Genomic DNA, 13,688 nt, shown 5'->3' with positions numbered 1-13,688 from the left:
CTTTATTTATTCTTTAGTTCTTCACCATATCTGTGCATTTTATTCAGATTACCTCTTACATCCCCCTTCTGCATTTCCAAGATATCATTGAATTGTTTTTACTATCACATTACTTTGCTTTTACAGACTTTTTTACTGCGTCTTGTTTTTATTGTCTTTGTAGTAAACACAAATATTAATTATAAATTATATCACAGTAATTGAGGTCTTGCTCGACCTTGTTTTACGTAACTAAGTTTTATTACTTCGTACTGCACTTCCTATTGTTCTGGAACTTTAGTAATATGGGGCGATTTTCTTTATCGTCCAACATGAAGGCGATGTTACTTTCCATAATCCTTTCACCTAGCTTTATTTGACAGACAGACTAAAATCCTCTAAATGCTGAAAATAAATATTGTTACTATTATTTTAAATATTGAGACCTTAGAATTTTTCATTTCATTCATATCTTAAAAATATGATAGGTAGATTTGTTTCAATAATGTTTTCTGTAAAAAAAATTATTAGCGATCTTCTATTATCCTTCTCAATTTCTTTTGCTGTTTCTTCTTTCACTTCTCACATTTTCTTCTTTTTATTTCAATGCTTTATTTGATTTTTCTATTACTATTACTGTTTCTAATATTATTCGTTTTGTTTTAATTCCTTTTTTACACGACCTGATATATTAAATTTTATTATTATCTATAAAGTTCTTTATTATTTTATAGTAATATTTTGAAAATTTATGGCCGCATTCTTTATTTCCCATCAGAGAGACGGTACCATTTTCTTTCCTTTCCTGTAGCTCCATTTCTCACTTCCATCTTTCTCTTGCAAACACAGGACAGTTCGTTATTGCGTGCACCTTGGTTTGGTCCACCGCTGGGTCACATTTACACGTGGGACTCTGTACTATTGGAAACATCATCATTTGGTGTAATTCCATATCACACTTTCTCCCTATTCTGTTGAATACTGATAAACTGGCAGCTTTCCATCGATACTCCAAGATTTCAAGTTCAGTACTCACCAAAGCATCGTTACCAATCATCTTGGTTCGTCTCTGGAGTCCAATGCTTCTAGCTGATACTTCGATCTATTCCACAGATGACTAAAATATTCCATACATGAAACTTAACAGCTGCCCTGGTGTACCAAGACTTTTTAAACCACCCAAATTTGAGTTTCTTTAAAATTGTTTGGTTTTTGGAATTGGAAGTCATCATATATCTTAATCACTGTAAATCATGGATGCACAGACCGCGGCCCGCCGGTCGAATACTGGTGGCCCGCCGATAGCAAAAATAATACTCTCGCACATTCCAAAAAAATTGAATTCTATTCCAGAATAAAACCAAAAAAAATTAATTACCTTTACTTCTGGCGGCTGGCCCGCCTTCAGTTCATGATTTGCCCGAGTGGCCCCTAGTCTTAATAAGTCTATGCGATCATGCTTTAAATTATAAATATATAGATAATAATACGAGGCAAACAACAGAAAGCCGTGAACAAGGATATCTACATTCACAATCTTTTGTTTTATTTTCTTTTTTATAATTACACACGGACATACGTCTTCCGGTATAGCTGAGAGTGGATATAGCCTTCGTTATCGAAGCGCCGATGTAAAGTGTTTATTCGTGTACTAACAATGTTTTCCTTACAAGATTTCGGAATCTTTTAAAAGAGATTGCATTGCCGAAATTATCACGATCCTGATAACGTAGTCGAAGCGATATATAACGACGCTGATGAGAGTTAGAACAGTAACAGTGAAGACCAGACTCGAGCTGGAGTGACCCTACGCATCGGAAGCTTCTGCGTCAAGCGGACGCGATGTATGGTACGTAGGTTTAATAATATATCTAAATAAAACCATACCAAATATAAAGCAACTCAAGTGGCCTCCACAAGCAAAAAGATGTTGTGTGGGTAGATCTTCCACTAGTTGAACCAAGTGGCCACCGCGAGCCAGCAGATGTGGTGTGGGTAGATCTTCCACTAGTTGAACCAAGTGGCCACCACGAGCCAGCAGATGTGGTGTTGGTAGATCTTCCACTAGTTGAATAGAGGACATAATCGTCGCGGGAAATAGTTGAACGCGGGCAGCGTAAGACAGGTCATGGTGGTTTTTGGGGGGACATACTCCTTCCAGTGGTGATGTGATTATGATGGTGACAAAATAACTAGTTCATTCAGCTATCAAAAGAACGAAAAAACATACGAAAAGACATATAGTAGTCTTTGCATATCATTATATATTAAATCATATATGACTATGCATTTTAAATTAGTTCAATTATCTATTATTTATAATACTACACTTTATTAATTGTAGTAATAAAAAATATTTACTATCCAACAGTTAAGAGAAGCTATAGTACCCTTTGTATACAGGATGTTCGATTATGAAAGTAAATTCTTTGAATACGTGAATGTGTACCTCATCTGCTACCAATTAGTGTATCGTACGTTCTATTAAAAAATTAAAAGTTTCAATAATAATACATAACGTAATATAGTAAAGAAAACCGTTTTTAAAATTCGAACAACTACACATTAAAATTAATTATTTTTTACTATCTGTGCAGATAACATTGACAATATATACTTATAACAGTTGTAATACACTTTAAAAAATTATTTAACATGTATGACTGTGATATATCTATATTATGTAACATACAATCATTATCTTGAAGAAATTTTACCTTGCAAGCTTTTATAGACTGTAAAGAGGGCGTAATAAAAACCAAATATTTTCAATCCATCCAAAGGTTGTTTATAATAAAACCAGAGCATCCGATAAAGCCACCAATTATACTTCTATATTGTTTACGTGTTAGTTGTATTTTGTTAAAACATTTTTCTCTCTCGATAACACTTCGACTGATTTGACTAATTTATTTTCTTTATGATTTCATTTGGATACAAAAAAATGTTTTTACGTGACAAATAGTTTATTAAAAATAACCATTTATGCTTTACTTTTAATAAGTATTATAATTAAAATCAATTGTTTCTCTACAGTGATAAATGTAACTTAATATATATGAGTTTTCCACTTATGTACAGACTCATCACGATATTTCAGTAACTATTAAACTTAAAAACATAAAGTTTAAATATATATATGGTTTTAGACTAGTAGACATCAGTTAAGAATGGATTTTACATAATTCAATCCGCTAGGGGGTAGAGGTGGCCGTTAATTAAATACCCAAACCGTGTAGTGTTGGAAGTGTGTTGAAAAAGTAAATTCTTATTATTAACAAATCATTAATAAATAGTGTTAGAAAAGCTGTAGTTATACACTGTTTAAAAAGACTTTGTCATATTAAAGATATTTCAAAGTTTAAATCAATTATTGCATTGGTAATAAGTAGTTGTATGTTTTTTAAGGATTTTTTTATGAATTGTGTTCACTTTGTCGGTTATATCTCTGGCACAGATGGTATCGTATTTATCGTTTCAAAGCAGCAATCGATCTCGCGACAACATATTATAATTTAAAATAAATTATCTAAATCGATAATCGATATTTTTAATCTATATACAAAGGACCGCCTCGATTATCACGTAATAATTTTCATAATTTCACAAAACAGTCGATTAAACTTTTTTGAAATCTATTCCATTTGAAAAAGGTGTGTTACGGATTAAAAATTGAACAATAACGATTCAACGTCATTCTAAATTTTAAAAAAAATCTTTATAAATTTATTTTAAAATTTACTTGACTGCACCAAAGAGGTTAACAATTTCATCAAGGAGGTCACTGCAAAAGCACGTGTAAATAAAAGTATATGTTTATTTGTCTCATAGCTGCTTAGAGCGCCATCTATTGCCCTTTTTAGTTGTAGTGATGTTGTCAATATTACAGATGACGTATGAATTATAAGTCTAGAGCATAGATGCGGCCTAAACAGAGTATATATGGTTATTTCAATGATAAAAAAAAACATAATAAGCTAACCGAAAAGTTTTCCTGTTTTAATTATGAATAATCAATTTAAAAATTAATAAAAAACTAGTCATTTATTATTAATTTTTGATGCAAAGTTACTTTCATTGGTGCGTCGAATTTGATGCTTTTAAAATACGGGTATATGCGAAATAAAATTGATGCCACAGCAGTCAATAAATGCATTTGTGATTTATTATTCGATATTGCATATGCAAGCCGTAATGAAAATTGATACATCATTAATATAAGCCTCCTAAAACGTTTTAAGTAACATATAAAGAGGATTAATAATGGTCAAAATTCCACAAACAAATTCGTGTTCAAAATCCACACGAGTCCTAGTATCGTGATGTTTTTATATCGTATTAATAATATACTTTTTCCTTTGTTCCTTATTTATCATGTAGTGAAGACATTTACTAGCTAAATAAGAACAACTTTTTTTAATAGCTTTGTGAACTTGGTACTGCCAATTCCTGTTATAACCAAAGAAATAATAAATGTTTATTCATCCAGAAAAACTATTACTTGTGATGCTCCTGGCGGCGGCCCGTGGGATGCCGTGGGACCAGTATGAAGTCCAGAATCCTGTAATTCCGGATGACGAGGACCTGTTCAACGATGACCGACGCGTGGTCCCCGACGAAAGATGCCCAGCGAACCAAACCCATTACCTTTTGCCCCACGACTATGACTGCACTAAATTCTACTACTGCGAGTATGGTCTGCGATGGGAGACACCCAGGAACTGTGCACCTGGAACTGAGTTCTCTGCAGAACTTCAAGTAAGCACTCCTTCTTGACATATCACTGCTTATCCACACTAGATTTATATTCGGAAATTTGTAGTGCAAGCATTTATGACTTTTATACCATCATGAAACTCAAAATCTACGAACAAACAGTAACGCTGTGATTGAAGAAAGATATGTGTAGATATATATTTTTGCATTTAAACTAAAGATATACAATTTAAATGATAATAATAACATAGAGACAGGAAAAGTTTCACGTGTAAGATACCCGGAATTGGTTACAGTAGTCCGTACTAATTCTATAGTTGTTGTTTAGAGAAATAGTGGTTTTTTGATTTTATCAGACGATTCCAAAGATTAAATTTACCATTTTCAGGTGTGTATCCATCCCACGCTGGCAAACTGTACCCTGCCGGGGTCACCTCCACCGCCTACAGAGTCGACAACACCGACACCGACAACCACTACCACAACAACAACACCGGCGCCGACAACAACTACAACTTCAACAACAACAACTACTACTACGACACCAAGACCTACAACTACTACGACTACTACAACACCTGCACCCACCACAACAACTACGACTACAACACCCGCACCTACCACAACGACCACAACCACTACACCCGCACCTACCACAACAACCACAACCACTACACCAGCACCTACAACTACAACCACAACCACTACACCAGCACCTACAACTACAACCACAACCACTACACCAGCACCCACAACTACAACCACTACACCAGCACCTACCACTACAACTACTACAACAACACCAGCACCAACTACTACAAGCACAACAACGACTACCACACCAGCACCGACAACCACGACCGAGGCCCCGACAACTCCACCTTCATGTGGTCCCATCACCTTACCCAACGGATGCCCCGCAGACTTCACAGTGTACCAACTCCTGCCCCACGAGTCCAACTGCTCTCGGTTCTATTACTGCGTGCGCGGAGAACTAGCGGAGAGGGAGTGTCCTAGAGGCACCCACTTCAACGCCCAGCTGCAGGTATACCTCAGAGTTATTACTTTTATGAAAAGAAACTATAGCAGAATGTATGCCGATATCGGTTGTTTCAAAGTAACTTTGAGATGTTCATAATGGTACTTCTAAAAGATTGATTAAGTTCTAATAATAATTTTGAATCCACTGTGAATCTATTTACTACAAATTGTTTAGCAAACTAGTGGTGGAAATCTGAAACGAAATCTCCAAGTACTTGTTGCAAGAGTTTGACAACGACGGAACAAAGATAAACCTCACCGTATATATCTGATGAAGAATAGCAATTTCAATTCGGTTCCTAATATGTTATTAAAGCCAGATTCAACAAGACAATGGCGTCGTCTGAACCATTTCAAAAGATTTAACTAAGAAGCAAGTTTGATGATGATTTCGAAAAGTAAAAGAGACTTATTAACGATATCATTTACACTATTTAAACCTTTGAAATATTTAATGGGGTATAAAACAGACAGAAATCTGTACAACCAACCAGATTTATTTGTAACATTGTACATTCTCACTTATAAATAAACTAGCTTTGCCTGCGTCTTCATCCTCGCGGAATTTAACAAAAATTTGTTTTTTTTTTCAATTAATAATTTTTCTAAAATTAATGTAGCCTAAGTTACTCCTTATTACATCAGCTATCTGCCAGTATCAGTCCGCACATAATCTGTTCATCTATTTCAGAGATTAACTGGAACAAACAGACAGAAAAAAAATGTTATTTTAGTATATGTACCATATATATTCATATGTATGTAGTGAAAAGCGGTTATTTTAATATTACAAACAGACACTCGCATTTTATTAATTTATATAAGTAGATGACCTAGCTGTTCCTGTGACTTCGTCTGCGTAGATTTTAACATAAATATTTTGATTATTTTTTTCTAAAACAAAAATACCTTAACTTACTCCTTATTACATTAATTACCTACCAGTATAAGTCCCGTTAAAATCGTTCCGACCATTTCAGAGATTAGCCGGAAGAAAAGATATATATATATACCCCACAGGTCGTTTAATGTTACAGATTTAAATAATTGTTATAGTCATACAGATTAAGATAATTGTCGCTTCGTATAGATATACTTAGAGCTTTATGTTTCAATCCTAGAAGCGTAGCAGTCCTTATTGCTGAGGGTCATCTTCTACTCTCAGGCTTTTAGAGCGTTTAGCTCCTCTGAGGTCCTGTAGTCGCTTCGTCCTTTAAATACTACAAAATCGTCAGGATACTCGATCGGCTTCAACTGTTCTATGGCCAGGCTAATAATCATCTTTTTGCATCCAGTCATGGTGCTGGCACGGTGGAATTGTCCTGTAAGTTGCCTTTTACAACATTCCAGGTAGAACAGGAATAATGCTATTCTTCGAGGTAGACTCGGAAGTCACACCGAGGAAATTATTTTGAATTACATTTTTTAAATTGCATTGGGCAGGTTTGTGATTGGCCAGTGAATGCTGGTTGTGATCCCAACGCTGGAGGAGAATGCGATTGTGGAGATGGAGGTGGCGGCGGCGGCGGCGGCGGCGGCGGCGGCGGAGATGGTGATGGCGGCGATGGAGGAGCTGATGGCGGAGATGGAGGAGACGGTGGCGGCGATGGAGGAGATGGAGGTGGAGATGGAGGAGATGGAGGTGGAGATGGAGGAGAAGGAGGTGGTGATGGAGGCTGCGGTGGCGGCGACGGCGACGGCAACGGCGACGGTGATGGCGAAGTAGAAGATATAGAATTATTGCCTAACGGCTGCCCCGCTGACTTCGACATCCACAAACTCCTGCCTCACGACTGCAACTGTACCAAGTTCTACTACTGCGTGCGAGGGGAGAAGGTGGAGCGTTCATGCCCAGCTGGTCTGCACTTCAACCCAACCTTGCAGGTGACTTACATCGTATATTCTTCATCACTTAAGTGTTGTATTAAAAATATCAGCTTATTTTCTGGTACGTAAGATATATGAAGCTGTAACAGATTCGTCTACTGGATGGAATGGACAATCGGATAATTCGACGATAGACGAAATAAAGCACAGGAAAAAGGCACAGAGGATACTGGTCTATCAGTCACTGTGATTAGAAATTTGTGTAAAAACCTTAAAGGAATGAATTCAAGTTAATTAATATATCGTACACTATCTAAAATTCAATTGCTTCAGTAATAATAAATAACTTAATGATAGTAGTAAAGTAGAAAGTATAGTAAGAAATAGCGCTTACAAAATTCGGATTGCTAAGTATTAAAATTATTGTTTACTGTCTGTCCTTGCAAACGTTGTATTGTCAGAATTTATTGGTCTGTTGCATTGCAATAGAAAAAATGAACTAATGTCACATATCTCACAGTGATTGCTTTATATAAGTTGATTGGATATACGTGTTATGATTCTTGCTGACAAATGAGCTGTACATTTACCAAACTGCTTGTACCATATATATAATGCAGTACCTATAAGACATTTTTTGAAATTGACTAGCATTTAGCAGGTGTCCAGTGTTGATACAAATTTTGTAGTTGAACTGGATTTTTACGCCAAATTTGTACTGTACCCGGCGATTAATATTGCACATCGGCATCTTAGAGCACTATTTCTGTCTCACACTACCTATGTGACGGTCTGTCAGTTGTTGTTTTTCGTGCGACAGCGATAAAGCTCTACGAAGCCGAAATTAGCCGATCGTCTCTTTCCAATGGTCGATGTGCAATGTTTATCGCCGGGTATTGTAAATAGCTTCATTGTCAAATTTGGCAATTCCATAGATACAATGTCAAAGATTTTTCCAGATTCATTCAAGAAAACCACAGAAAATTTGTGGCATGAAATGTTAGAATTAGTGAAATTTTTATTATTTCTTAAAGCATTTTTGCTAGAGCGAGAGATCAAAACATACATGAAAGCGACAAAAATCAGAATCCTTATGTCATCAATCATTTCATTTATTCTTAGCTATATTTAAAGTTGAAGGAAATTATCACAGATGATCCAAATTTTTTTAATTTGCATCTTGCGGCGTTTTCGATCTACAAAAATGATCATAACTGTAAAACTGAATTAGAAATAATTTAATTGAATACCCTTTATTATACACGCTAGAAAATACATAAATAGTCATGTAACAGTAAAGAAAAATTATAATGGTCGGCCTAATTACACGAGAAAATCTACTAGATAACCATAGTATGGAAACAGAAGAGCATAAATAATGGGTAGTTAACCTTTACACCTATAAAACACACATATATATGTTACATTGATAATTTTATTTATAAATATGTGAAAATTCTTATAGTTTACGTATAGTAATATCTGCTGGAATACAACATTTATTGAATAAAGTTGAATTAGTTGGTAGATTAGCAAAGAAAGCATGTTGTCTTTCAGGAAAAGGATTCGTACCATTTCAGTCTTAGACGAGATGGCTTATTCAAGATGATTTCTTTAACTTATACATATAGATTAATCTATAAAGGCTGCTCCTTTATAGATTAATCATCAAAGCGCCCAGTTTAATAGAAAATAGAATTGTATTGAACTTCCCAAAGCAACCTTCAACTTAAAGCCTGATATGAGAAGAGCCAATAACGAACGGGAATTCTTTCTGGGTAATTTTACAATATCAGAGCAAGTTATTTTCAAGCCCCTCCTTCGCATTATAAGTATCTGTTTTATGAATTTGATGGATTAACTACAAGATAATAAACGGAATCGTATTGTAATACCGTATTCAGTTGTCTACATGAGTCACTAATATTATGAACCCCAGACAAAAGTTTTTATTTGCTAACCTTATTTACTTGTCTTTGTTCCTTTAATTGTGCATCGTTTAGATTCTGATATGTATTGATAATGTTCTGTTGTGTAATAAGAGGTATTTGTGTTTGTAGTAATGTGTGATTTATTTTATACAGGTGTGCGATTGGCCTGCGTCCGCAGGCTGTGAAAGTGGTGGCGGTGATGGTGGCGTTGGTCCCCCAGGCAGCGATAACCGCTGTGAAACCGGCTGCAACGTGATGCCGTGGGCCCATGAAACTGACTGCGACAAATTCTGGCAATGCGACGGCAAGACCCCAAAGCTGGTGGTCTGCTCTGAAGGTTTACACTTCAACGCAAACACCCACACTTGTGACTTCATATGCTACGCCAACTGCGAGAGGACTCACATCCAAGCTACTTCCCTAAGAACAGGCCTGAAATTATACATACCCTGGGATAGGGTAGACCATGATTGGGTCGGACGATATCTTAACATTTACTGAAATTCGTAATTAAATTTGTTAAAACTGAGGCAAATTATTTATGGAAAAGTTTCTTTAATAAATCAATGAAAATATAACAATTTTTATTTTTAAAACTAAAATAGTTTTCGAATATATAAAATCAGCATTTCACTTTTATTTATGATTATTGTCACGATTATTTCATTCTAAAAAATATTTTTATAACGTTGTCATATTTTTTCATAAATTAAATAACACGCCATCTAGTACCCTCTTAATATAACGCGTAAATTTAATTTTATTTCTTTCTGTCAAAACTAAATAATTTAATATTTTATACTAGATGGCTCTAGTAGTCTCGAAATGTACTTTATACCACAATAATTATATAATAGGTGTATTTAAAAGCTTCAAAATTTGAGTACTAAATATTGAAATATAAACGTAATGAATAACTATTTTTATAATTATTATAATGTTTAATTTTATTAATGTTAGCTTTCTGCTGCTCGACAACAGATGTCGCTACAAGTCATTAAAATTGAAAATTTCTGGTCATTCGATTCATTATGGAATTCAAATTTAAGTTGCCTATTTCTTTCAAGATTAGAGTCTGGCAGGCCTGTACGTAATCACTGCTTGCCACTGACATCTGGAACATATCATCGTGCAGTGTGTATAAGAATGGGCAAATATAATAATTTATATGGATTGACAAAATTTAAATATTACTATCCATTACGCATAGCGAATGACCCGCATTCATAAGACTAACATATGTGACACTGAATCTTGCAAACTGACTTTATGTTGCGAAATTATTTCGTACTCGATTTATACAAGATCCGTTTTTTTTCATCGTCAGTTCTGTTTTAATACTTCCACAGCTGGACATTGGATTCTCCTGTAGATTTACTACTACTACTACTCTCATAATCCCATAATATGCAGCACAGGGTCTCTTTTTAACTTGTGTTTTCTTATCATTTTCCTCTTCTGTTCACACCTTGTATCTCTTTCTTCGCTACACACTTTTGGTATATTACAGTACAATTTCAATTTTGATTTTTATTTAAGTGCTTACACTTTTGTTATATTATTTCCATATTTTCTTTGTTCATATTAACAATTCGATATCTTACCTTATTCTAATCTGAACTACGTTGTATTTTTAATTATCTCCTCCACCTATAATCACCTCCTTTATAATATTTCGGCAACACCTCAGAAAGATATGGCCACATTCTATGTCTTCCAATAGGGAGGTGATAATGCCACTTTCCTACCTTCTTCCTAACTCTAGATTACAGTGTACGCTTACACTTGTAAATACGGGATAGCAAGTGATCGTGTGCACCACGGTCTGGTCCATCGCAAGGTCAAGCAAATAATAGAAAAAAAAAATCGAAAATAACAAACGTGCATGTCTTAGAAACATGAGTCATAATAAAAAAAATGTTACTGCGACTTCCGGCGACCTGAATTATGGCGTCGGTCAAACTAGTCGGGGTCTATCGTGTCTACCGTCTCATTGCCACTTCAGACGGTCAATTCTTCAAGTAATGTCGGTGATTTTGGTTCATCAACAGATCTCCTTATTTCTGATTCGATAGATCATAGCCTTATCTATTGCTCTCTGGGTGATTTTGAGCCTTCTTTATGGCCCGTGGTAGTTGACCACTTGGATCCGTATGTCATCATCGGCAACACACAAAGACCTTCGTCTCCAAACACTGGTATTTTGGATAAAAAGAGTTTTCAAGGCTTCCTGAACGCTGCCCATATTAGTTGGATTCTAGTAATATCTTTCTCGAAGTTGGATTAACCAAGTTAGACGGTTTGTCCCATATATACAATTTCAAGCGTAGCACCTCCATATTTCAAAATACTTCATAACAATACGACATTTTTTTTTTATGTATTCGATTTAGAACTTGATTTAGAATCCAGCCCAACTGTAATATCTGATGTAGAAAAAATTAAAACTTTTTTAATTATTCTGGCCATGGAAGATAAGATGATTCGAAATAGATATAACAGTTTTAAAACAGTGAATTTATAGCTCATTTATTGTCAATTAATGTTAAGTACAACATATTAAAAAATCAAAGGTTTCAGATATAATAAATAAGGTAATGATAACATAGTTATAAATAGCGTTATTAATCCAAAATGATTTATTAAAGCAGTGATAGCCCAGCGGTATCCCAATCCCAAGATCCCAAGATCCCAAGTTCGAATCCTGGTATACAATGATATATAATTCATACTTTGTGCATTAACTATATAGAATTGCCACTGTCTAAAAACAAGTTTCCAGAGGATGGACAGTAGCGCCCTCTACGTCTCATAATATACTGCGATCGCCAATTCACCTGCCAAGCATGACGATTATAGTATACTCTCCCATAGATATCTTTGGGGGAGACCTATGTCTTGCAATGGGCATCTAAGAGCTGACACAACATATATTTTAGGTAGTGACATGATTTTTGGAGATCTTTCAAAAAAGAGAACGTCAAGACGCTAAACTGACACTACCTAAAGAATTCTGAAGAGAGCGAAGGACGTGGAGTTCTGAAGATGCAAATTCAGAGCCATATGGCAGAAGTATTATCACCCCCTACTTAAACACTCCTTATATTTGCTGAACCTTGGCTTGATTGGTCAATATAGTCCAGCTGTGGAGAATTATTGTTATTGTCCACATTTTGGTGATTGCTTTATATCACCCATAGATATTTTTGGGGGAAGTCTATGCCTTACAAAGGAGGTGTACTGAAACGAAGAAATACTTACAGATCTATATCCATTGACGTCCAATGCTGTGACTGGAGTGATAATGATTTTGTTACAACTTAGAAAAGGCGCAATCTACAGTGAAAAGGTACTTAATAAGCTCTGCACAAAATAAATTGTTATTGTTAACTAATAATAAGAAATAGAAAAAGAAATGTGTAATAAAGAATTAAGAAAGTAAAATAAATGTGTAAATAAAGATAAAAGATAAATTAAATGTAAGATAAAATTAAAGAAAAAAAAATAAAACGTACCTAGCCACCTTAGAGTAAGAAGATGATGGAAGAAAGGCGAGGAAAGAAAGAAGGTATAAAAGAGCAAAACGAAAGATATTGTGAAGGACAAAAGTAAAGAATGAAAGATATTGTGACGCGTGAAAAAAGCGACAAAATAAGAAAAGACTGAAAAAAAATTATTGAACGATAAAGTCCCTAACCCCAAAAAGTTAGGGGTGATATATTAATCCAATACGTAGTATTATTAACCGTCAATCGAATCGTTTCCTTACTTGAAAGTGTAATTCATAATTTACTGAACGAACTCAGTTCTGTAAACATGCAATTAAAAAAATTCCGTCGTCAAATGTTATATGTCTTACTTTTAAATAAACCTTAATGTAGCATTCAAGAATTTTTAGTTATCGAAATACGTGAAACTCGATTTGTTGACTCATTTTCATGATTGATATATGTACATATAAAAAATTGTTAAATTGCATTTAAAAGAGCAACTGTTGAGTTTTCAGTCGGCTCTTTTCAGCAGTTCAGTGTTAGCTGGTGGTATCTTATTACTTATGTTAAAAAAGTCAACAATTCAAAAGCGCATGTAAATGTCTACTTACTACTACTACTCCGCTAGCTCAGTGGGTCTTGTCCTCCGAAGCGAGAGACTTCCACTTTCCTCTATCTTGCGCCATCGTCTGCCATTGGCTGA

General features: G+C 35.0%; 1 protein-coding gene across 1 annotated transcript; it reads left to right on the top strand.

Annotated features, from left to right (window-relative positions):
* Positions 1-1,724: 1,724 nt before the first annotated feature.
* Positions 1,725-10,075, top strand: LOC137922915 (uncharacterized). Its single transcript, XM_068766026.1, has 5 exons — positions 1,725-1,828; positions 4,469-4,737; positions 5,084-5,740; positions 7,180-7,620; positions 9,648-10,075. The coding sequence occupies exons 1-5, from the start codon at positions 1,822-1,824 to the stop codon at positions 9,993-9,995; spliced, it is 1,722 nt and encodes a 573-aa protein (XP_068622127.1). The 5' UTR covers positions 1,725-1,821; the 3' UTR covers positions 9,996-10,075.
* The last annotated feature ends 3,613 nt before the right edge of the window (positions 10,076-13,688 follow it).

Source organism: Battus philenor, unplaced genomic scaffold (genome assembly GCF_028537555.1).
Source record: "Battus philenor isolate CCGP_79_NKW_IND1 unplaced genomic scaffold, ilBatPhil1.0.hap1 SCAF_20, whole genome shotgun sequence".
In the NCBI taxonomy this organism is placed as follows: Eukaryota; Metazoa; Arthropoda; class Insecta; order Lepidoptera; family Papilionidae; genus Battus; species Battus philenor.
This window is presented reverse-complemented; position numbering and strand designations above follow the sequence as displayed.

Bases quoted from the DNA above. Each gene is read 5' to 3' on its own strand.
- LOC137922915 (XM_068766026.1), top strand. The intron at 5,741-7,179 runs GTATACCTCAGA...TGCATTGGGCAG, and splicing joins ACTTCAACGCCCAGCTGCAG to GTTTGTGATTGGCCAGTGAA. The intron at 7,621-9,647 runs GTGACTTACATC...TATTTTATACAG, and splicing joins ACTTCAACCCAACCTTGCAG to GTGTGCGATTGGCCTGCGTC.